At 47.6% G+C, this 24463-nt stretch overlaps 1 protein-coding gene across 1 annotated transcript; it reads left to right on the forward strand.

Annotated features, from left to right (window-relative positions):
• Nucleotides 1–16589: 16589 nt before the first annotated feature.
• Nucleotides 16590–24171, forward strand: LOC142802986 (endothelin-converting enzyme 1-like). Its single transcript, XM_075888078.1, has 4 exons — nt 16590–16752; nt 18593–18708; nt 19928–20068; nt 23833–24171. Exons 1-4 carry the CDS (start codon nt 16590–16592, stop codon nt 24169–24171), a joined length of 759 nt encoding a protein of 252 aa, XP_075744193.1.
• The last annotated feature ends 292 nt before the right edge of the window (nt 24172–24463 follow it).

The raw sequence follows: 24463 nt of genomic DNA on the forward strand, positions 1-24463 counted from the left end.
TCTGTCTGTCTGTCTGTCTGTCTGTCTGTCTGTCTGTCTGTCTGTCTGTCTGTCTATCTATCTATCATAATGGCTGATCTATGCGTCTACAACTATGCGTCTACAACTACAAGCTCTCCTGGCCCCTTAGATATTGGTATCGATAGCAAACTTGGTTTGGAATAACATGATGGTATGACAAACATAAGTGGCTAGTCATAACAGGAAAATCATGATATGTATGTTATGAATGTCATGAATTTCATTTCATGGTCTTGCTGCTCTTGCAGTGATTTCATTCACATGACATTGCAAAACAGTTATGGTATGACATGACTGCATGGCGAACATAACATAAGTGACAGACTGTAACGTGGAAATCATGACATGCATGTCATGTGAGTCATGACTACACATCATGCTCACGGTGCGTTCACGGTCAGCTTCTCGTGTACCAAGTTTGCTGTTACGTGACATAGAATGATTGACGAAGATATATGACTTGTCGATGCATGATAATTATGACATGCGTGTCATGTAAGAATATGACAACATACCACGCTCATGATGCGCTCACAGCCGTTTCGCTAGCTTTACATATATCCAATTTGGTATTACGTGACGTGAACGGACGACGTTGAAACATGATAATCATGACATGCGTGTCATGTAAACCCGGCTGTATGCTACACTCATAGCACACTCGCGGCCGTTTTGCTAGCTTCACATATACCTTATTAGGTATCACGTGACGTGAATAGACGGCGAAGGTAAATGACACATCCATATGTGATAATCATGTTACACGTGTCATGTAAAACATCACTGCATGCTACGCTCATAGCGTGCTCGTGGCCCATTCGCTAGCTTCAAAAATACCAAACTTTGAATTTGCGTGACGTGAAGGGACAACGGACAAAAATTCCAGGCACAAACATGAAAACATGATATGAAAGACATGTATGGCACAATTTGCGTCCCCCTTATAACGTTGTGCTGTTTTTGAAGTAACATATGTAAATTGAGTGTGGGGTCTACTGAGAATATTTTCCTTCCTCTGCCTTTAAGGGGAACCACGTACCAGCCTATGCCAACCTCTCCCAAATGCGAAAGAAATGAATAGTGAATGAGTCGAGGTTATTATTCACAGTGATATTTTGTAATGTTGCCAGAGTGCTAGCATAATGTCATTGCTGCTTTATCATAGCTGTGTAATTTGCTAAAAAAAGTGGGAACAGGAAGACTAAACTTCAAAATTATATTCCACGTTATTTACGCACTTGAAAGTGTAGTTGCTGTGATATTGTCAGGAGTGAATCAGTATGTAGTCATTGTGCCCACAAACAGGCCTGCGCAAGAATATATAGAGTGCGGGAGCTATCTCTAGCCAGAGATTCATATCGACGAAGTCTATGACGACGCGACTAAATGCATACTTCTTACTACTGACTGCAGTACGTCGTGCTATTATTTTTCGTTTTGTTTAATTGCTTAAGTAGGTTTGCTGACTTAATTACCTTATGAAGCATTGAAGCCGCGCAAGAAATCCTAATGAGAAAGTTTGATATCTCTTTGCCGAACATAAGGTTAGACAGTTTCTGGCTTTCTATTTATTATGTATTGGCGTTGATCTGCTGACAACAGAGACCCATGAACTACAGAAAAGTACCACGTGACACGCTGGCCTGCGCGTCGAATCGCAGTGCTTTTTGACGATCCGCAAGAAAACAACCACACTTTAATGGTAAAAAAAAGACATATGAGAGGGCCATGGCACCACAATTCTGGGTATTGAATGGACCCCTTTTGGATGGTAGAAGCCGAAAAAAAAAAGAGTTCTCACTACTGTTGGAGTCACTCGACTCTCTGAGGCTCATTTCGATTGGCATCCGTAACGACGACGCCGCTGTATACGTCATTTCACTTGGCTGGCGCACGGCGCCTTTTGCATGTGCTGTGGGCCCTTGCGCGACGGTTGCCAGAGACGAAGCTGGCTCCTTATCGCTTCTTTTTGGTGTATGAATGCGCTTCTTGTCGTCGTTGTGTTCAAGACAGCCGCATCTTCGTTAGTGGTGACGCCATAATGCACGCGAAGGCTCTGTGCTCAGAAACACGCTTGTGGGGCGCCATATCCAGAGAGTTGCCGAGACGGACAATGTATGACGGTGAGTGCACTGCTTTTGTAGGTAGTAATTATGCAGCTTTAGCGGGGCATCTGCAGTAGCTCTGACGGAGGTAGGCTGCCAGCCACTACAATGACAGCCGGCGTCTGCGGGTTTGTGGATGCCCAACCACCTATTAAGAAGTTGAGTCTGTTATGCGCGTTGTAGAAGCTCCCGTATTATGAATTGGGCAATCATTTATCAAGGGAGTTTGTTTGCTGATCTCAAGTTGTGTTTGTACTGCTGTAGCTACACGATGCTGTTTGGGATGCGCTTTCATGTAAGTCCTGATTATGCATCACAGCGTGAGTCCTACACGGAATTGTAAAAAATGTACGAAGAACACTTAAATGCACTAAGAATTACCATTTATTTTAATTCAGAGACGTATAGTTCGAGGGGTTCAAAACTGGAAACCAAGAAATGGAGGTCAGCAGAGCCTCAGGCTGGGCCAATCAGTTGCATAGCGATCTCAACACCCTCTTTCACGTGCTAATCCTCATCGTCTTCTTTCGATACCATCACATACAATTCCTCCAGCAACGATATCGCGTGATAAAAGTAATATTTTTATGGTAATATTGTTACGGGGGTGAGAGAATTAATGAAATAAATATATTTACAAAATATACAGGGAGAGTCAGAGGCAGCTGCAGCCAAGATGGAAGAACAGCAGCAACAGCAACACGAGCACGGTCGCTTTCATCGTCTTCGTCGTCTATGAGGCTCTTTCGTTGCCGATGTCGTGTAACATATAACCCCCCGCTGCTGGCAGCGCCGTCTCGGCGCCTAAATGAGAGTAGGGTCATGTGCGGATATGTAGGTTTTGAGGCGGGTCACGTGGACGACGTCAGTAGCGGGTGAGGACGACGATGACTGACTGTCCAACGGAGCAATCTCGTATGCGACATCGGTAATCCGGCGTAAAACCTTGTAAGGCCCCGAGTAGCGAGACAGGAGGTTCGAAGAGAGGCCAACGTGGCGGCATGGTGTCCAGAGGAGGACCATTGAACTTGGAGAGTAGGAAACTACACTGTGATGGCTATCGTAGCGGGCCTTTTCAGAGAGCTGCGAGCCCAGAAGACGTTCCCGTTATATTTGGCGGGCCTTTCGAGCCCTAGCAGTGGCTTGCCGGGCGTAATCTGTAACCATTTGCGTAGTTGGTGGGAGAAGAGTCTCGAAGAATAACGCTGGATGGCGGCCGAATAATAAATGGAAGAGGGAGAAGCCAGCGGTATCGTGGCGTGACGAATCGTACGCGAATGTCACATAATGTAAAGTACTATCCCAATCAAGGTGATCTTTGGAAACGTACATGAAGAGCATTGTTGTCAATGTTCGATTGAGGTGCTCGGTAAGACGATTTGTTTGTGGTTGATAGGGCGTAGTGAGCTTGTGACGCGTCGAACACGAGTGAAGGGTGTCACTTACTACTTTTGAAAAAAATGAGCGACCACGATCCGTCAGCAGCTGTCGAGGAGTGCCATGGTGAAGAATTACGTCATGAAGCAAGAAGTCCGCGACGTCAGTGGCACAGCTTGTCAGTGGCGCTCATGTGATAGCGTATCTTGTGGCGTAATAAGTGGCTACGGCTATCCACTTGTGTCCAGCAAGAGAAGTAGGAAATGGTCCAACGAGATCAAGACCGACGCGGTAGAAGGGAACGGTGGGTATGTCTATTGGTTGGAGCGGACCAGCTGGTGGCAAGCTGGAATGTTTGGAGCGCTGGCAGGACTCACATGCAGCAACGTATTGACGCACAGAACGGTGAGGGCCTGGCCAGAAGAATCTGCACCGCACGCGATCGCACGTGCGCGTGACTCCGAAATGTCCAGCGGTTGGGGCATCGTGAAGCTGTTCAAGTACAGCGGAACGGAGTGCCGCAGGAACGACGAGTAGTAGCTCTGGTCCTTCGGCGCTGGTGTTCCGTCGGTAAAGAATGCCATCGCGTAGAACGAAGTGTAGCGACGGGTCTACGTGGGGCAAGCATAGACTCTGCATGATATACCGCAAGTGGACATCGCTGAGTTGTTCCTCGCGATGTCGGCGAAAGCCGACATGGCGAAGACACAAGGGTCAGAATCATGTGCTGAAAAGTCAGGTTGGTCCACGGGGTGACGGGATAGACAGTCGGCATCCTGGTGCATTAGGCCAGATTTGTATGCTAAGTCGAAGCTGTATTCTTGTAGTTTCAAGGCCCAACGGCCTAGTCGTCCTGTTGGATCTTTAAGGGACGACAGCCAGCACAAGGCATGGTGATCTGTGATTGCCGAAAAGGTACGGCCAAACAAGAATTGTCGAAATTTTCTGACTGCCCAGACTAGTGCGAGGCACTCACGCTCTGTAATGGAAAACTTGCTCTCCGAAGGAGAAACGAGGCGACTGGGATAAGCAATGACGCGATCTTGTCCTCGTTGCCGCTGGGCGAGAACAGCGCCAATTCCATGTCCGCTGGCATCGGTACGAACTTCAGTATGGGCTGACGGGTTGAAATGGGCCAAGATGGGTGAGGAAGTAAGTAATGTTGTAAGGGTGCTGAAGGCAGTTGCTTGGTCAGTACCCCAATAAAAAGGCATGTCCTTCTTCAGTAGCTCCGTAAGTGGTCGGGCAATGTCAGCAAAATTCTTCAAGAAACGGCGAAAGTAAGAACAAAAGCCGATAAAACTCTGTACATCTTTTGCGGAACGTGGTATGGGAAAATCTTTGACAACTCGAATTTTGTCAGGATCATGTTGCACGCCTCGAGCACTGAGAAGGTGGCCGAGCACAGTGATTTCCCGACGGCCAAGGCGACATTTTGAAGAGTTGAGCTGAAGTCCTGCTTTGCGGACAACCTCGAGAACAGCCTTTAGGCGGCTAAGGTGGCTTTCGAATGTAGGTGAAAATACGATGACGTCATCGAAATAGCACAGGCACGTGGTCCATTTGTATCCACGCAGGAGAGAGTCCATCATTCTTTTAAATGTAGCTGGCGCATTACACAATCCGAATGGCATAACCTTGAACTGAAAAAGTCCATCAGGTGTGATGAATGCGGTTTTCTCACGGTCTCAATGATCGACAGAAATCTGCCAGTATCCTGATCGCAAGTCGATAGATGAAAAGTAGGCAGACCCATGTAGGCAGTCGAGAGCATCGTTGATCCGTGGCAGTGGATACACGTCCTTACGTGTTACTTTCTTTAAGTGACGGTAGTCTACGCAGAAGCGCCAGCTGCCATCCTTCTTCTTGACTAGCACGACCGGCGATGCGCATGGACTGCAGGAAGGTTCGATGACGTCTTTTGCGAGAATTTCTTCAACTTCGTGCTGGATAACTTGTCGCTCAGCATTAGACAAGTGATAAGGACGTTGTCGGATGGGGCTGGCGTCTCCAGTGTTAATCCTATGAGTTACAAAGGATGTCTGACGCAAAGGGTGGTCATCAAAACCAAAGATGTCGCGGTAGGATTTCAGCAGGTGACGGATGTCAGCTGTCTGTGCTGGAAGAAGGTCCGGAGCGATCATATTGTCGATGGTGGCATCCGCTGCGCCCTTCGAGGATGAAAACGGAGCAGAGGACGAAGAAGATTCGGCAACGAACGCCGAAATGGCAGCATCTATAGAAAAAAGTCTGCCAAAGTCATACCATCTGGGATAACTTGAGCACACCAGCTGAAGTTTATGATCGGAAGAGATGCCGTATTTCCCGTGACTGTCAAAAGTGTGTGAGGCACGGCAACATTTTTCGCCAGCAGAACGTCAGCAATAGGTGTCAACATGCGGTCACCATCGGGAACAGGAGGGACAGATCTCAAGTTCACGTAAGTAACGGCTTGAGGTGCTAGGCGAACGTGATCTGCAGAACACAGACGGGGTTGAGCTGGTGTTGGGTCGTCATGGTAACACGGTAAATCAAGTTGAAGCATGCTGGTTCCACAATAAATAAGGGCAGAGTGGGCGGATAAAAAGTCCATGCCGAGGATAAGTTCATGGCAACATTTCTCGAGCACAGCAAATACCACTGCCGTGGAGCGATTAGCCACACTTATACGCGCGGAGCACATTCCAAGCACGGGAAACGTGCCGCCATCGGCGACCTGGATGAGTGGCACTGTGCGTGGCGTTAAAACTTTTCTAAGGTGGCAGCGAAGTTCTGAATTCATCACTGATATGTGAGCCCCTGTGTCCACCAGTGCAACGACGGGTGTGTCATCTACTTCAACGTCAATAAGGTTGCGTCGAGTCGGCAGCATGGTCAGAAGATTTGGCGGGCAAGTGGTCGATGCAGCATCACCTCCGGGAGCTGCATCATCTAGTTTTCCCGCGGCAGGTGGTCAGTCGGCGACGTTGGTCGGCGAAATTGGTGCGAGCGAGACGATGGGCGACGGGAGAGCGGTGAATGGGACTGGTGGGTATGCGGAGATGGAGAGCGACGACGATATGGCGGCATAGAAGGAACGTCTTCAGTGGTGGCCTGAGGTGACTCCCGGTAAGTTTGAAAGCGTCCATGATCCCTCTCTGGCCGATGGGGATACCCACAAGATGCCTGATGCCAATACCAACGAGTGTTACAATGGCGGGCCACATGTCCGATACGGTGGCAGTTGAAACAAATCGGGCGATCGTCAGCAGTCCTCCACTCGGCTGGATTGCGAGGGCGCACCGGAAGGTTTTGGCTTTGGGCATACGAAACATGGGGTCGACGACGGTTGATCGGCTGAGAGGGAGCTGTAGTGCACTCGGAGGCCAGTCCGGAATTGGAAAGCTCTTGTCGCACAATGGCATGTACCAGTGGCACCATCTGAGGGCTAGAGTCACAGGCATGGGTGCACGTGGACGCAGGAGACAGAGCTTCAAGTTCACGTCTGATGATCTTGGTCACGTGCTCTGCAGTTAACCGCGTCTGTAGCGCAGGCCTGTCTTCGCACGACCAGGTTGCTGCTGTGTTTGGTAGTCGAGTGAAATTATGGGCGATACGTCGACTTTTTGCGGCCTCAAAACGCTGGCACTCCTTGATGATGGCATCGACAGTGTTGCACTCCTTGCATATGAGAAGGTTGAATGTATCATCTGCAATGCCTTTCAATATGTAAGCTACTTTTTCGGTTTCTTCCATACCGATCAGATTAGATTTGTGGGGTTTAACGTCCCAAAACCACCATATGAATATGAGAGACGCCATAGTGGAGGACTCCGGAAATTTTGACCACCTGGGGTTCTTTAACGTACACCCAAATCTGAGTACACGGGTCTACGACATTTCCGCCTCCATAGAAAATGCAGCCGCCGCAGCCGGGATTTGAAACCGCGACCTACGGGTCAGCAGCCGAGTACCTTAGCCACTAGACCACCGCGGCGGGGCTTCTTCCATACCGTTGTCCACTTTTCGGCAAAGGGCAAGCACGTCCTGTATGTAAGTCACGTAGGACTCTGATGACGTTTGCGCACGAGATGCCAAGTCCTTCTTGGCCACTGGCTTTCTACCCACTGACTTGCCGAAAAGGGCGCGCATCTTTTCTTTGCATGCATCCCAGCTTCCAATTTCATCTTCGTGGTTCTCGAACCACACTTTTGCTGTTCCTTTGAAGAAGAACAGGATATTGGCTAACATAAGAGTTTCATCCCAGCGGTAATTCTTACTTGTACGTTCGTACAACGGCAACCATTCTTCGATGTCGACATCATCCGTGCCACAGAACGTGCCAGGGTCTTTTAGCTGCGGAAGGACAACAGTTGTTGTTGTAGTTGCCTCGGCGGGAGTCGGTCCCTGGTTTGCCAAGGTGGAAAAAATCCAAGCGTCGGCCACTGCGGAGCTCCGTTATATCGTGTTGTACCCCGCACCACCACCAAATGTTACGGCGGTGAGGGAATGTATGAAATAAATATATTTACATAATATACAGGGAGAGCCAGAGGCAGCTGCAGCCAAGATGATGATGATGATGATGATGATCCTTGACACTCTGGCGCACACCCACAAAGGGGGATCGGATGGAAGAACAGCAGCAACAACACGAGCACGGTCACTTTCATCGTCTTCGTCGTCTATGATGCTCTTTCGTTGCCAATGTCGTGTAACAAAATTATCATGCTTATAGAATGTACAAAGCAGTCAGCTGCATTGTACTCACGCCACAAGAGAGGTAAGACGTTCTTATGTTACCAACGGCGCGTGTTCTAGAGTCACCATGCGCTCTTTCACTCTCGTTTCTGTTTGCTGCTTTTGTGGTGCGTTGACGATCGGAGATATAGCAGAATTAAGTGATTGTACGTGCACCGTGGTATTTATGTGCGCTCGGCCTTTAGCATACGACTTGTAGTCTCAAGAAAGACGGCGTCCTCGAGTAATGGGTGTCGTTCGGGTGCTCTCATGTGTTTAACCGAGTCTCTAAACCTTTGAGGGTAGAACTCTTTTCATGAAATACAGTCTGAAAATGTGTATAAGTCTGAAAATGTGTAAATGTACAGTCTGAAAATGTGTGTAAAAGAAAATATACAGGAAGCTCATCAAAGCAAACTGCAGGTACAATGCAATATATTTTTCAGTTATTTCGGCGTGCTGCAACTTACAATTTAAAAGAAAGCGAGCATCGCATGACATCGAATTCAAGACAAGAGCTCTAACGTGCGTTCAGTAACAACTAAACGCATTAAATTTGGACAACCACATTCATGATACCAAAGCAATGAAGTAACCGTACATACGCGAGGAATGTATCTTACGATCAGGGTTATACGAAGCTCGCTTTATCAGCTAGATGGCCCGGCAATTTTCGACCTTGCAGTTGCATTCTCTACCCATCTCTCACTTACTGTGCGTTGAACTGGTTTATTGAGCATCCTAGAATGTTCTGTTCACGACCGTCTTCCGTGTATATTATTACGGGGATCACAAACACACGGAAGAGAGAAACGAGTGTATTTGCAATGTTTACAGGTAGGTGTGACACCCCAGAGCTAATAGCATCCCGTGCTTCGAGTCCGCTTCTTCCTCATCGATTCGTCTACGACGGCGGAGCCATGCCCACTGCCTCGTAACACCACCCCCGGCGGACGAAGCACCGTCACGGCGCCGCTAAGTCAATCAGGGCTGGCAGTGTAGCAGCGTTTTAGTCGCGACATATGAACAACATCAATAGGCGGCGTGGCAGAAGATGAGTGTGGTTGAACGGGAGCGATGAGGTAGTCGAAGTCGGTGAGCTTGCGGAGAACTATAGGGCCCGGTGTATCGTGGAAGGAGCTTCTCGCAGAAGCCTTCACGCCGATGCGGCGTTCAAAGTAGGACGAGAAAGTCAGCAGGGTAGTCAAGGTCGTGGTGCCAGTCATCATAGCGGACTTTTTGTTAGGCCTGAGAAGCAGTGAGCCTGGTGTGCGCGATTTGGTGAGCAACGCGGGCTCGAGAAGCAACGTCCTGAGCATACACCATTGGTTCGGTAGTATCAGAAGGAAGGAGTGTTTCGAATTGCAATGCAGGCTTCCGTCCGTACAGAAGAAAGAACGGAGAATAGCCGGCGATGTCGTGCCTTGAAAAGTTGTATGCAAACGTAACGTATGGGAGCGTTGCGTCCCAGTCACGGTGATCAGCAGAGATGTACATGGGCAACATGTCTGTAAGAGTTCAATTGAGGCGCTCTGTGAGACTGTTGGTCTGGGGTTGGTAGGCAGTAGTAAGGTGAGGTTCGGTAGAGCTGCTACGGAGAATTTCGTCGATAACTTTTGCGAGGAAGCAGCGGCAACGATCCGTCAGAAGCTGGCGTGGAGCCCCATGCCGTAAAATGACGTCATTCAGTAGAACGTCTACGACGTCTGTAGCGCAGCTACTTGGCAAAGCACGGGTTATAGCGTATCTGGTCGCATAGTCAGTTGCGACAGCGATCCATTTGCTGCCTGACACGGACGTTGGGAAAGGTCCGAGAAAGTCGAGGCCGACTCGGGAGAATGGTTCCGGGGGAATGTCGATAGGTTGGAGCAGGCCAGCCGTACGGAGAGCAGGACGTTTGCGACGGTGGCAGCGCTCGCAAGCAGCGACATAGCGGCGCACAAATTTATACAGCCCAGGCCAAAAGAAGCGTTGCCGCACGTGGTGATAGGTGCGTGAAAAACCAAGGTGTTCTGGCGTCGGAGCGTCATGCAGATGATGAAGAATGGTGGCACACAGGTGTTGTGGAATAACTAACAGTAATTCCGGGCCATCAGGCTTCATGTTGCGGTGATACAGAATTTCGTTGCGGAGAACATATTGACGGAGCGAAGCGTCGGAATGTCCTTTTTTTACTCGCTTGAGGGTTGCATCCCGTCTTGAGGGTTGCATCCCGGCGCTGCTCTGTGCCGATGTCGCCCAAATCAGATATGGTGAGCACACAAGAATCGCTCTCATGGACAGCGAGGCTAGCAGGGTCCACCGGATAACGCGAGAGACAATCGGCATCTTGGTGCAACCTGCCAAGCTTAGAAATTACGTCAAATTTATACTCCTGGAGACGTGGAGCCCAGCGACCTAGGCGACCAGTAGAGTCCTAGAGCAACGACAACCAACACAGAGCGTGGTGGTCCGTACTAACTGAAAACTCCCGGCCATACAAGTAGGGCGAAATTTCGCTACAGCCCAGACCAACGCAAGACACTCGCGCTCCGTTATGGAATAGTTTCGCTCAGATGTGGAGAGAAGACGGCTGGCATACGCAATAACACGCGTTTGGCCCCCTGGTGTTGAGCGAGGATGGCGCCGATGCCGTGAGCACTGGCGTCTGTGTGAAATTCAGTCGTCGCGGACGGGTCGAAGTGAGCCAACATCGGTGGTGAAGTGAGCAGGTCGATCAGCGAGTAAAACGCGGCTGCTTGGTCTTGGCCACATGAAAAAGGCCTGTTATTTTTGAGAAGATCAGTTAGTGGTCGTGCAATTGTAGCAAACTTGCGTATAAAACTTTGGAAGTACGAGCATAAACCCACAAAACAACGAACATCTTTGGTAGTCGAAGGCCAAGGAAAGTTCTTGACAGCGCTAATCTTGTCAGGTGCTGGTTGGACGCCAGCAACACTTACACGATGACCAAGCACAGTGATTTCTCGTTGGCCGAAATTGCACTTTTTCGAGTTCAGCTGGAGTCCCGCTCGACGAAAACTACCAGAATGGTCGACAAACGAGTTAGGTGGCTTTCAAATGTTGGGGAAAAACAATCACATTGTCGAGGTAGCAAAGGCAAACGGACAATTTATAACCACGGAGGAGAGAGTCCATCATACGTTCGAACGTTGCCGGGGCGTTGCACAGCTCAAAAGGCATAACCTTGAACTGATAAAGGCCGTCCAGTGTGACAAAGACCGTTTTTTCACGGTCTAAGTTGTCGACAGAAATTTGCCAATAGCCCGAACGCATATATATAGATGAAAAGTATCGCGCGCCACGAAGGCAGTCAAGGGCGTCGTCGATTTGTGGCAGCGTATATACGTCTTTGCGGGTTATCTTGTTCAAGGCATGGTAGTCAACGCAAAATCTCCAACTGCCATCCTTCTTTTTTTACTAACACAACAGGTGACGCCCATAGACTTGAAAAGGCCACTATGACTCATTTGGAGAGCATCTTCTCGACTTGTCATTGTACGACCTGGCGTTCGAACCGGGAAACACGATATGGTCGCCGTCTAACAGGACTAGCATCGCCAGTATGTATTTGATGATGCAGGACGAATGTTTGACCCAAAGGGCGGTCATCGATGTCGAAAATATCTCGGTAGGAGGTCAGAACGTAGTGCAGTTGCGCAGCCTGATAGGGCAGAAGATCAGGGGCAATCATCATCGAGATTTCGTCGGTAGGTGCGTTTGCTCGGCTGGCTGCAATGGGGAACGAGCAGTCTTCAGGGTCTAATGTCAAGATGTGGCATGCATCAAGTGGGGAAACATGGCCTAACGAAATGCCTTGCGGGAGAACTTGGGTCGAACTAATAAAGTCGAGGAGCGGAAGCTGAATGTAGTTATCCACGATAGTCACTATGGTATACAGTACAGCAACACTTTGGGACAAGAGCACATCCATTAATAGAGATACTATGTAGCCACCGTCAGGAAGAACTGGTGATATCGTTAAGGCCACAAACGTGGTGGCTTGTGGTGACAGCCCAACATAATCAACAACAGACAAGCGGTGCGACGATGTGGACAGCACAGCCCCAAGTCGAAGGAGTTCAAGTTGGAGAACACCGGTTGCACAGTCGGTGAGAGCGGCATGAGTGGACAAAAAATCCAATCCAAGAATCAGGTCATTGGGGCACTGATCAGCACCTGCAAAGAGAACAGTTGTGGGGTGATCGGCTATCGTGATGCGTGCAGTGCACATTCCTGTGATGGCAAGGCTTCTTCCGTCGGCGACACGAATAATGCCAGGAGCAGCCGGTGTGAGAACTTTCTACAGGCGGCGATGAAGTCGGGCACTCATCACAGAAATAGGCGCCCTGGCGTCAATAAGTGCAAAAACAGCCTGGCCGTCAACGTCGACGTCAATCAAATTTCGTCGTGTTGGCAGTACATGGAGAGCATTTTAGGTCGGTATCGAGAATGCAGCTTCATCTCCAAGAGCTGCACCGCTTAGTTTCCCTGACGACAATAGCGGGGAGGTTGGGCGTCGTCGTAGAGAAGAAGGGGGCGACTGGCGATGTCCAGGCGGCGAACGAGACTGATGGCGTCGAGACGATGGTGAGCGACCGTGCTGTGTATCAGGGGCATCGAATGTGTTGGAATCGAAAGGTGTAAGGCGGTGGTAGTTATCGGGGATTGGCGTAGGAGGCTGGAAAAGGCGGAAGCTGTCAGCCCGGCGAGCAGGGTTATACTGCGTTCGGGACGAAAAGCAATGGTTGTGGCAATACTGTGCAACGTGACATATGCGGCGGCAGTTAAAGCATATCGGCTGATCATCCGCAGTTCTCCATTTGGCCGAATTGCGAGAGCGCGGATAAGACCGTTTCTTGATTTATTTGTGGGGTTTAACGTCCCAAAACCACTACTTGATTATGAGAGACGCCGTAGTGGAGGGCTCCGGAAATTTTGACCACCTGGGGGTAAGACCATCACTGGGGCGGTGACCGGGGGCAATGTGGCGACCTCGAACAGAAGCCATTTGGTCGAGACTGAGCAACAGCGCGCACATCAAAGCCGAAATTGGCGAGCTCTTCGCGCACAATCGACTGTACCAAGCAAACCTGAGTAACTTGCGAATCCACGTGGCCGTTGCTGGGAAGAGCGGGTGTAATTGCTTCGATTTCCTGCCGGACGATTCGCGTGATTTCAGACGCCGATGAAGACTGCCAATGAGCAGTCAGTCTATCTTCGCAGGAGGACGTCGCAGCGGTGTTCGGCAGTCGAGTGAATGATCTTGAAATACGCCTGCTTTTGGCCAGTTCAAAACGCCGGCATTCCTGAATAATTTCCTCGACGGTCGCGCAGTTCCGGCACATTAGCAGGTTGAACACATCGTCCGCTACCCCTTTAGGACTTGGCCAACCTTATCAGACTCTGACATTTCGCTGTCGGCTTTACGACATAGAGCCATCACGTCCTGTCTCTACGAGATATATGGCTCTGTGGACGTCTGAGCACGTATGCACAACTCCTTTTTTGCAGCCGTCTTTTGACCGGTGGGCTTCCCAAATTAGTCGCGAAGCTTCTCCTTTTATGTGTCCCAACTGCCGATTTCCTCTCTGTGGTTCTCATACCAGACTTTATCTGTGCATATCAGGTAAAACAGCACGTTGGCCAGCATGAGCGTCGGGTTTTACTGGTTGAGCGCACTGGTACGTTCGTAGTCAGCTCTCCCGTCGTCAACATCAACTTCATCCGTACCGCAGAACGTTGCTGGATGCTTCGGATGCGTCAGCACGTACGTGGGTGGGGGTGGGGCCGGTGGAGGCGTTGCCGTGGATGGTGCAGGCGCTGCCGAGGCCGATGGAGAGGTGGCCGTGAGATCAGTCCCGTGTTACATCTCGGAAACTTCGATATGATGACCACTGCGGAGCTCCGTTGTATGACGATTCGTTACCCAGCATGTCCACCCGTTTGTTACAGGGATTACAAACACACGGAAGAGAGAAACGAGTGTGTTTGCAATATTCACAGGTAGGTGTGACACCCCAGGGCTAATAGCACCTCGCGCTTCGAGTCCGCTTCTTCTTCATGGATTCGTCCACGATGGCGGAGCCATGCCCACTGCCTAATAACAATAAATACTGCCAATGGGAATACATGTGTGTCCTCTTTTTCGGTGCGGCAAGGAAGGGAGCGTTTCTTGCGTAAATATGTAACCACTATTTTTCAGACTGGTTGTTAGCTGGTTTTTTTTTCTGAAAAAGATTAAATGTATTCTGCACGAAGGTTGACGATAAAAAATAAAGCAATTATTCTGTAAAGGGAAGTTGAAATACCGGAGCCTTTTGTCGCAGTGCGTTGGAACGCACGTAATAGTACACAGGGAATCATGCAATGCAATTCATGGTCATCGTCATCATCATCATCATCATTTATTTTTCTCTTGAAGGTCCTGCAGGTATAATAAATAGAGGTGGGCATAACATAGAAATTAAAAATGAAACATGTGACAAAAGTGTTAGCACATATATCTTAGAGAAACGCAATAGTTGGTTAAATGCAAAGCAAAACTTGCAATCAAAACGAGGCATAAAAAAGAAAGAAAAAAGAAGAAAAACAGAATAGTGTAAGGTCACAATGAACGCTGCCGCGTGAGGTGATAAGTAAACAACTGCCTGAACACAACGGGATTACACTCGGTCGCAACAATGCCTGGCAAAATGTTCATTCAGCAATGAATGAACGAAAAAAAGCGAAAAAAGTGGTTTCAAGACGACGTAGAACCGTGCAACCGCTAGATGCTGCAAGAGTTGATAAAAAAGCGACAGAATGTACTGTTTGGGAAGTTAAAGAGTTTGCCATGGAGTTAAGAGAAATTATAATTAAGCTCATGGAACAAGCACACCCTTGCAATACCAAGGAGGAATGACAATGAATTGAGTCCCCAGGATAATTTTATGGCAGTGATGCTTTCATCTCAGCCGTACCTGACAGAGACCAATCTGGCCGCACAGTTCTGTATAGATTGTAGAATGCAATGATGCGTGCTTGATGTATGCTATATATTGTTGAGGCATATTCACACTTTCTTAGGATAAATGTTTCATAAGCCAGTTATCACGGGAATGAGAGACACAATGACATGAACGTCTCATGTAACCAAGTAATTTAGTAGTAACGGCCGCTAAGCTTTGTGATGTCATCAGACCATGTTAACTTGTTCTTTGTTGTCATATTAGGATAACGATATAATTCGACGCAGGACAAAACGATCAAGTTTAGAGAGTACGTGTAGTTACTGTTTGAGTGGTAACGGGACACCTACACAACTCTGCATTTCGAGATGCCGAGTTTCATTGATGAATTGAAACACCAGGATTTGATTTGACGAAACTTGTTTTGAATATTATCACGGTTGATTTGATGCGCGATGCGACTATAAAGGTCGCAGTGAACTGCAAAAAGTCGAGGAGAAGATGAAATGCCACCAGAAAGGTCATTTATGAAGATGAGAAAGAGTAGAAGACCAAAAATGAATTCTTGTGGTATTGTATGTATGAATCACGTTCGTAGGGGCAGAACAACATACCGACAACTGTGCACTGGAAACAATTGGTCAGAAAAGAGTGGATCTATGAAAACGCATACGTGGGGGGGGGGGGGACTTGGCCCCCTAGCGTGATAGAACCACATGAGCTAGTGAAACACAAGTTTTATCAAGAAAACCAAGATCCGGAAAAAGCCTCTCAAATCCGAACACAGCTGTCATAGTATAGCTCTGCAATTGTGGCTCCATAGCTCTGCAATTGTGAACGAATGCTGCGAAGGATAAATATACAAAAAATCCACGCATATCCATGAAGTGACTGCTGCTGGTAGGATGAACTAGTGTGCATGAAATCATGAATCATCGCATTCTATTTTGTTCTGGTTAACAGCCTTCTATTTTGTTCTAGTTAATGTTTCGCTCTGTCGTATGCTTTGATAAATGGGCGGGTAAATATAGGTGTTTTTACGGTATTATGGTCTTTAATTTTGTTTCTTCTATTTAACAGCCTTCTAATTACCTTTTCGTCGTTCTCGTATAATTCGGTTCGTTCGCCTGCACCTGCGTTACATCTGCTGTATATTGGCGACAAACGGTGATTTACGGACATTGTGCGGTCTTAATGGGCTTCGTCCCTAAATAAAGCAGTGTATACTAACGTTGAGCCTTTAGCGCTGTATGACGTTTTGTCTTGTTCTAATGTAGAGGTTATCCGCATGTGTTAATTTTTTTCGGGCTAATTTTAGCACAGATTATAACCTACTGAGACACAATAACATGTCGTTGCGCTCCTGTTTCCGCTCGCATTAGACGCAAACGCCGGAGCCAATTGCCGAGCTCGAGACATGGTCGGCAACATCAGGGATGCCTTCAAGAGGTTTCTGTACGCCTTGATCGGGATCGGAGACGAAGTTTACAAAAGAACGGAGCACATGCTCTCCAAGATGGCCGCCCTCATCGGATACCCGGACGGCAAGCCCCATTCAAGCGAACTGAACGACTACTATGGTACTCGCGCTCGCTTTGCTGAAACGTTATAGCGATTTATATAGAACACCTACCGGCACTAACTTGAAGCGTAGATGTACCGAGACTACCCAAAAAGTTTCAGAACACGTTGTAGGGACTGCTCAACAAACCATGTAGGGTTAAAATGGCTTAGAGGGACAGTAAGGAACAAAACAATCTTTCACGTATTACTAAAGTACAATTTCACAATCCAAAATATACGACTCTTAAGGCGACACCACGACTGGTAAGCGAGCAAACGCGCGATGCAGCCACCTAGAGATTCTCTCCCCCCCCGAAATCGCCCTGCGTTGCGCACTTGTTAGTGCGCAACGCAGGGCGATTTCGGTGCTATATGGGAAAAACGAAGCTTTAACGTTCATTTTCTCAGATAATATTGAACTTATGATAATTAAACATGTGAAATTCGAGTTATCTGGGTGAAGTTCGTCAATCGAAATCAAGTTATTGTTTCCCTTGAGCGTCCCTTTAAATTGGGGAGAGTTCGTATGTGCAACTGCGAAACCACCGAGCAGACGTTATTAGCTCTTGTTCTGTGTAATTGCAGTGCTACGAGGCAGCGGGCGTTTTGAAAGACGAAGTCCTGTATTAGACAAATGCGTTTAAGGAACGATCCACGCCGAAAAAGCGTTTCTGCCCATGCTACCCACATTCGGGGGCGCACGAGGGCGCTTCAACGACGTAGTGTTTCAATTATTTTTGGCAGAAGTTGCAGACGTTTGAAGAGAGAACTGATGGATGCGTAATTAATGAATATCAGTCAGGGAAATGTGGTTTATGCAGGTAGATAACACACCTGTCACTCATAAAATAAATATACAAACAAAATAGGCGCGATTACGCATGCGTACTGCAGGTTTCTTTATGGAGATACTTAGTTTCTGCTCTGCTGTCGAGCACATGTTCACACAAGTACATGTATACACCCTTCTTAGAGCTAGCAAACAAGAACGAACACTAACCAGGCATTCGTATTACTTATACTATTCGACCATACCAGTGGCTATAGGTGGCGCAATGGTTCGCCAAAATGGCTGACGAGACGGTGATGTCGCGAGCATGCTCGTCAGCGTCGCAGAGCGTGAAGACGCGTTCACTGATTCATTACTACTGAGAGACCAAATTGCGTCGCAGATCATCACCATGTCACAGCTTTGGAGCACGGCTGCATAGCGCCGCCTGCGTAGCTGGAATGACCGAATAGCACTCGGACTTTTTTCGAGCCATTTTTAGGGCGGTGAGCTCGTGGAGCTGTAAAAAGAAAGATTTTATTCGCTGATTTTTGCTCTCTTTGTGAAATAGACAAAAACAAATTTGTTTGATTGATTGACTGACTGATTGATTGATTGATTAATGGGTAGTGTTTTCTAGAAGCCGAAACGTTCAAAGAGGGCGCTGGCTACAGAAATGTTGCTTTTTCATTCATATTCTTGCTACGCGAAGAAAAAGGTCGTATTAAACAGGTAGAAAGAGCAGCAGCAGATTGGTCATTCTATTTGTCGTGTGCTCGATCGTTCCTATTCTTTCTCGTTACTGTCTTCAGCATAAAGTGTGCAGATGCGCGTGTTCACTGTCGTCTTCGTTTTCCTCCCAGCCCGCACGTGGCAGTGTGGCACCTTTTGTGTAGGGCCTTCCAACATAACAACACTTCTGCGACAGCCTCTACTCGTTGTGGTCAGATTATAATTACATCATAAACTCAGAATCAGCTTATTTTATTCGTTGAACATGTATCAGTTAAGTTTACTTGTGCCAAAGCACTGACGCGTTCACCGTGATTCGTCGCAAAGAGCGTTCATTACTCTGCATTTCTGTGCAGACGAACTCGAGTACTCGAAGACTACGCGATTCTTTCGCGACTGGCGCACCGCCCTCGAACTCCACGCAAGGCATCTCGTTCGCGATCAGCAACACTTGCGGTTCTTGTCACTGAAGGCAAACGCTTCCTGCGATTCTGCCGCCTACGCCATTATCGTCCCTGCAGCGAACATGCACCCTGGTATATTCTACCACAATTGCCCGGCCTCCGTTAACTACGGATGACTCGGCACAGTCAGTTTGTGCGCGGCTTTCAAATACGGCTTAGTGGAGAGTGTATATGTTTTACGAAGCTGTTAGAAATGAATGTCCGCTTGATAGAGTTGTGTCGTGTATAGAGGGAAAAAAGTAATCTCGATACGTGATCAGCCAAAGCTATTTAAGGCTCTTTATAACAATCACCCTGCCTTAGCAGCGGCTAAGCTGCGTCAAAATTGACATGGTACTCTGAAGGGGTATCGAATGCTTAATGTGATCCTAAAGGAAGTATTATTTGAATTTAAAACTACGAGCCACAGAAAATGATTCTACCTTGATAGCCGGATGTCGACTCTTACTAAGAGGGAAAGTTTGTTGGGCGAATAAAAAATGCATAAACAAAAGGTGGGGGGCAGCAATATTGCTCGATATTCAGAGACCAGCTTGCCATGAAATCATAGATTTTGAGTGGGCCTTTATACATCATTCAATGGTTTACCGTAAAAATAAAGCTTGTTTGGTTTTAGTAACCTAGAGGGACATTTTGCGCACGCGGCTTCTCTGATCTCCCTGCAGGGATGAAAAGGGGTCAAACGAGGTATACCGCAGGCGTGAACGTTCCTTAAATCTAGCTGTTTTCGCAGGGTTTCAGCTCGGTATTTAGCATACAAGGCCCTGTGTAAGGCCCTCTGATGGCAATCCTTGATCATCGGACCAGACGTGATAGCAGGTACTACTGCTTGTGTCTGTCTCTGTCCTGCACAAGTCTTCAGAGTCTTAAGAAGACCTGCATGAAGTAGCAAAAAAAGCTAGTGAGTGCTACTGTTGAAATGGCCATTAACTACCGTAGTAAATATGACACGCATTACTCAGGAAATACGGGACCCCTCAAGGTGTGGTGTGTTTGGCTTGCAATTCCCCTCATAACCTCTCAAAGCTTCATTTTAAACGGGAAGTTGGTTATCTTATAGTGTTAGTCTATGATTGAGCAAGCAGTAGCTGCTAGAGGCGAAAATTTCCGAGAAGGACTAGCCAGGTCGTCCATGGAAGGAATCCTAAAACATGCACGCTTGAACGGTGTTAACTAACGTGTTCTCTAATTGTACAAAAGTATGTGGCTTCCCTTCGTATGTCGCAGGTCGTCGCTCGCGAAATGGTGCAGATATTGGGCTTGCAAACATTCACGCGTGAACAAGGCACCATAGTCTGGCGGAATCGAAGCAACGTGGCCGAGCACTTTGCCTCCATCCCTCGCTGCTTGCGGAAGTCACTGAAAGAGGTGGGTGTGAGTAGGCCTATCATCACTTCGGCGCACTTTCCTATTGATGCTCTAGCGAAGCTTTAAAGAAACCCCCGTGAGGTCTTGATGTGGCGTAAGCAGATAGTACAGTGCGAAATGCCAAGACGCGCTAACAAAATCAGTGGCCCCGACCGTCCCACCTCTGAAGCGCGGACAGTCCTACCACCTGTTCCTGAAGCAGCTTTTGCAACAACATATATGTTTCGTGGCAGCGCGACCCAATAGGTGACCTGTAAACGAGCGAGGGATTGTGGGATGCGTCATCTGTTGCCGCCTTCCGGTTCGAGAAGAGCAGACGACGGCGAACCGCTTCGCCTCCAGCCTCAGATTATTCGGGATTCACGCGCGCGGTCACCCGTTTATCTTCGTCCTGATAAACCATGGTCTGTTGTTCAGCTGTTGACTGCTCCAACTCGAGCGTGAAAGGCAAATGCATGTATTCATTCCCATGAAACGAAGAAAGAAAATGAGGTGGGCCGCGGCTGTGAAGAGAGCCACAGCGACAAGTAGACTTTGGGTACCGAACATTGAAGTCAGAGTGTGTGAAGACCTTTTTATCACATGTACGTGTGTATTACGCACTAATAAAAAACTTACGCATGAATTTACTGCGATATTATATGAAGAAATAAACTGTCGCGCAGGCGCGCCTAGCAAAGATATTATGGAAACGCGCAAGCGAAATCTACCTGCCATACGAGATGAGCGCCGGCAATCACACTCATATATTATATGACAAAAAGACGAGAAAGATTCACTGAATAGTAAGTTTAGACGAAGCTCTGGACGAGTTATTTTGCGTTTATATTGGTTAAATTGTGCTCCAGGACGGCACACAAAATAAGAACTGCGTTAAACACGCGCAGGGTTTCGATTATTCGGTGCCATCTATGTCTGACTGTATTGTTTATGTGCCGCCATGTCTCGCAGCTTGAACAAATTAGCGTTCCAATAAGCGTCTGTCTTCGACAAAGAAATAGGTGGTCGAAATTTCCGGAGCCCACCAATACGGCGTCGCTCATAATCATATGGTGGTTTTGGTGCGTTAAACCTCACGAATTAATCAATCAATCAATCGGCTAAGAAATGCATCTTATAGCGCACTGAACGGTAGAAAAAAAAGGATATCTCAATCTTCTCAATAAGTGCTGCGCTTCATGCCGATAGACCGACGGTGTCGGCCGAAGCAGCGATCCCGAAATGAACTCTTAGCCCACTGCTACAGTCATCCCCATTCCCTGATATCTTTAAAACGGCGATTTTTATCTGCAGTAACGTATCATACAATGAAAACTGTCTTCTGTATCCGGTGGTGTAGTGGCTAAGGTGCTCGGCTGCTGACCCGCAGGTCGCGGGATCAAATCCCGGCTGTGGCGGCTGCATTTCCGATGGAGGCGGAAATGTTGTAGGCCCGTGTACTCAGATTTTGGTGCACGTTAAAGAACCCCAGGTCGTAGAAATTTCCGGAGCCCTCCACTACGGCGTCTCTCATAATCATATACTGGTGTATACTGACAGTATACCCCGAGCTACATAAGAGCATTGCAAATCATTCTAGTACGGTAAAAAAGTTTTTTTACCGTTCAAAGCTTTCGTAGGTTGTCATCGTCGCAGTCATGATTAGCAGAAACGAAAAACCAACTTCTAAAGCATTGACATTGCACAGAAAGATGCTTTTTTTTCAACGGAGTGGTACGAAAATGCACGCGTGCCGCTGCAAACCCGCATGGTGCGTCGAACCGGAAGCCGTCGTATCGCACAGTTTCCTGCGATTGCCCATATTACCCGTCACCTATTGTCCAGAGTCGCAACTTGACGAAACGTTTTTTTTACATATTTTCATGTTTGGTGATCTTTGAGTAAAGAACTTAGCTTGTATTAGCGTGGTACAAGTAAAAAGAAAACACGACACAGACGAAAACAAAAAGGCAGGTGCTAAACTTACATTTAGACGTAAACAGAAAGGCAGGTGCTAAACTTACATTTGTTTATTTCACTCCAATCACACCAATCGCAAAAAAAAGAACGCAACTCACCTTGCGCGTGGTTTCATTTCAAGAAACGTCATTTCAATGTCCCTCAAAGCAATCGAAGACGAAACGCACACACACGTTCCCATATCTGCTATAGCTTTTACTTGTTTTATTTCACGTCTGAGTTCATTCCAAGAAGACCGGCCGGTAACGATACAAGTGTACAGATTAGAGGAACACCCGCTACTTTGGCAGTGCGCTGCTAGGAAGCCTCGCGCTGAAAGTAAATTTCTTTCGTTGTTGCTGTGTTCTCGTAGTTTATCACTCAGACGCCGCTTAGTCTGCTCTACTTAGTACTTGCCGCACGATAAAGCAGGCTTGTAGATAATACACCACACTCATAATCAACAAATATAACCTGGTGTTTCTTATTACAAGCTCAATGAGCGACGTTATTACGTTATTTTGGCAAGTGAACTGGCAGAAGTTCCCCAGTTTTTCGGGTGCTTAAAAACAACGCGCAAGTTAGCCCACAGGGCCACTTTCTTCAAGTTGTGAGAAATAGTGTGCATATAAGAACTTAAAGCTACCCTGCAGCCCGAGCACTCCAAAAGTTCTTGCCTCTTTTCTTTACGTGAGTCTTTCAAAATGCCTTCGGCAACAGACACCTGTGGATGAGACAGCCTGCTTCGATGAGACGCTTGCTTTGAGTCTCGAAACTTGACACCACTTTGTCAGGACATTATTAAAACATCATAAGTTCGCAATACCTCTTCTAATAAGCTCTGAGTGCGTGGGGACAAAAGAAATATTTGATTTGATATGTGGGGTTTAACGTCCCAAAACCACTATATGATTATGAGAGACGTCGTAGTGGAGGGCTCCGGAAATTTAGACCACCTGGGGTTCTTTAACGTGCACCCAAATCTGAGTACACGGGCCTACAGCATTTCCGCCTCCATCGGAAATGCAGCCGCCGCAGCCGGGATTCGAACCCGCGCCCTGCGGGTCAGCAGCCGAGTACCTTAGCCACTAGACCACCGCGGCGGGGCTGGGGACAAAAGAAAGAAGAGGCTGACTTTCCTATGGCCCATTCAACCGGCATGTGTATTTTTCCAAGAAATAGTACAGGATTTCCAAGAAACAAAAAACAAATAGGGCTCCCTTGTGGTAGTTCGCAGGCGATTTCAAGGGCTACAAGACATTCCTTAATCACTGGCAACACCTGATGAACCTTCGCTTCTATGTACACTGGAGCACAGTCAATCAAAAATAGGAAGCCATCAATGAAGCGAAATGCTCTGCACACTTCGGTGTTATTTAGCGTTGTAGACAAGGCAATGCTAAAAGCAGTTAGAAGTAAATCAGTAAGAATAAATGGGACGATACATCTTTTTTTTACTTTGAATTACAGAAAGCGTTCTCCCCAAAAATAAAACTTTAAGATAGATGATTGATAAATCTCTAAAATATGACTCGCTGACATTAAAGCTTCACTTGGAAGCGCGTCGCACTGTAATCATCTATGATATGCTAAATAAACGACAACAGAGCACCGGGAGGGATCGAATGTCTGTTGTGTTAACCGAAAAGGCTTGCTGACTGTCATGGGGGAGGTCCTTCAAAAATTCATTTGCTTGACCTTCGAGTTAATGACTGATTATGAACGCTTCTGCGCTAACCTCCCGCTCTAAATTATTTGCGTCGGAATGCAATTCCTTCGTTCCACTGATGCGCTCGCCACCTTTCTGCGCACGTGCGCATGCACAGCAGCTCTTCCACGTCAACTTGGCCAGTGAACCGCCGGACTCCGAGAACCTGGCCGATTTTGGGGGGCTTCTGGTGGCCCACTCGGAATTCACCGCACTGCCTTATGATGAGCGCACTCTGAGTCTGCATGGAAGACCCCTCAAGGCCGACCAAATCTTCTACGCCTTCCACTGCGCAAAGTTGTGCGAGACAGACGGCAAAGCGAGCAGTGATTCGCAGCAGGCAGCAGCCCGGCTCCGCTGCGTAATGCCGCTGATGAACTCGGAGGCGTTCGCCGACGTGTTCCATTGTCCGTACTCGTCTCCCATGAACCACGCGAAAAAGTGTTCACTTTTGTGATTCCCTATAACGCTATTTTCTGAGGCTTTGTTACGAAATACGTATGTGTACAATAAGTTACCCTTCAAGACCCTGTCAACGCATGATGCCTTTGATGAAGAAGCACTGTAGAGCAACTGCTCTTAAATGACTATTCGCGAACGCCATCCTCAATAAATAAATCAGTATAAACGTTTCTGGGAGGTGCCATATGTCCCGCGACAGCCGCCTCTTTTAATTGATTTGTTTGATCGCATAACAATTTTGCGATATTGAGGGGTTTACTTTTGTTTCACATTCTCCAAGAGATGAA

Source organism: Rhipicephalus microplus, chromosome 3 (genome assembly GCF_043290135.1).
Source record: "Rhipicephalus microplus isolate Deutch F79 chromosome 3, USDA_Rmic, whole genome shotgun sequence".
Classification (NCBI taxonomy): Eukaryota; Metazoa; Arthropoda; class Arachnida; order Ixodida; family Ixodidae; genus Rhipicephalus; species Rhipicephalus microplus.

Coding starts and splice junctions, on each gene's coding strand:
- LOC142802986 (XM_075888078.1), top strand. CDS start 16,590: ATGGTCGGCAACATCAGGGATGCCTTCAAGAGGTTTCTGTACGCCTTG. Junction 16,753..18,592: donor CGAACTGAACGACTACTATG/GTACTCGCGCTC, acceptor ATTTCTGTGCAG/ACGAACTCGAGTACTCGAAG. Junction 18,709..19,927: donor TGCGGTTCTTGTCACTGAAG/GCAAACGCTTCC, acceptor CGTATGTCGCAG/GTCGTCGCTCGCGAAATGGT.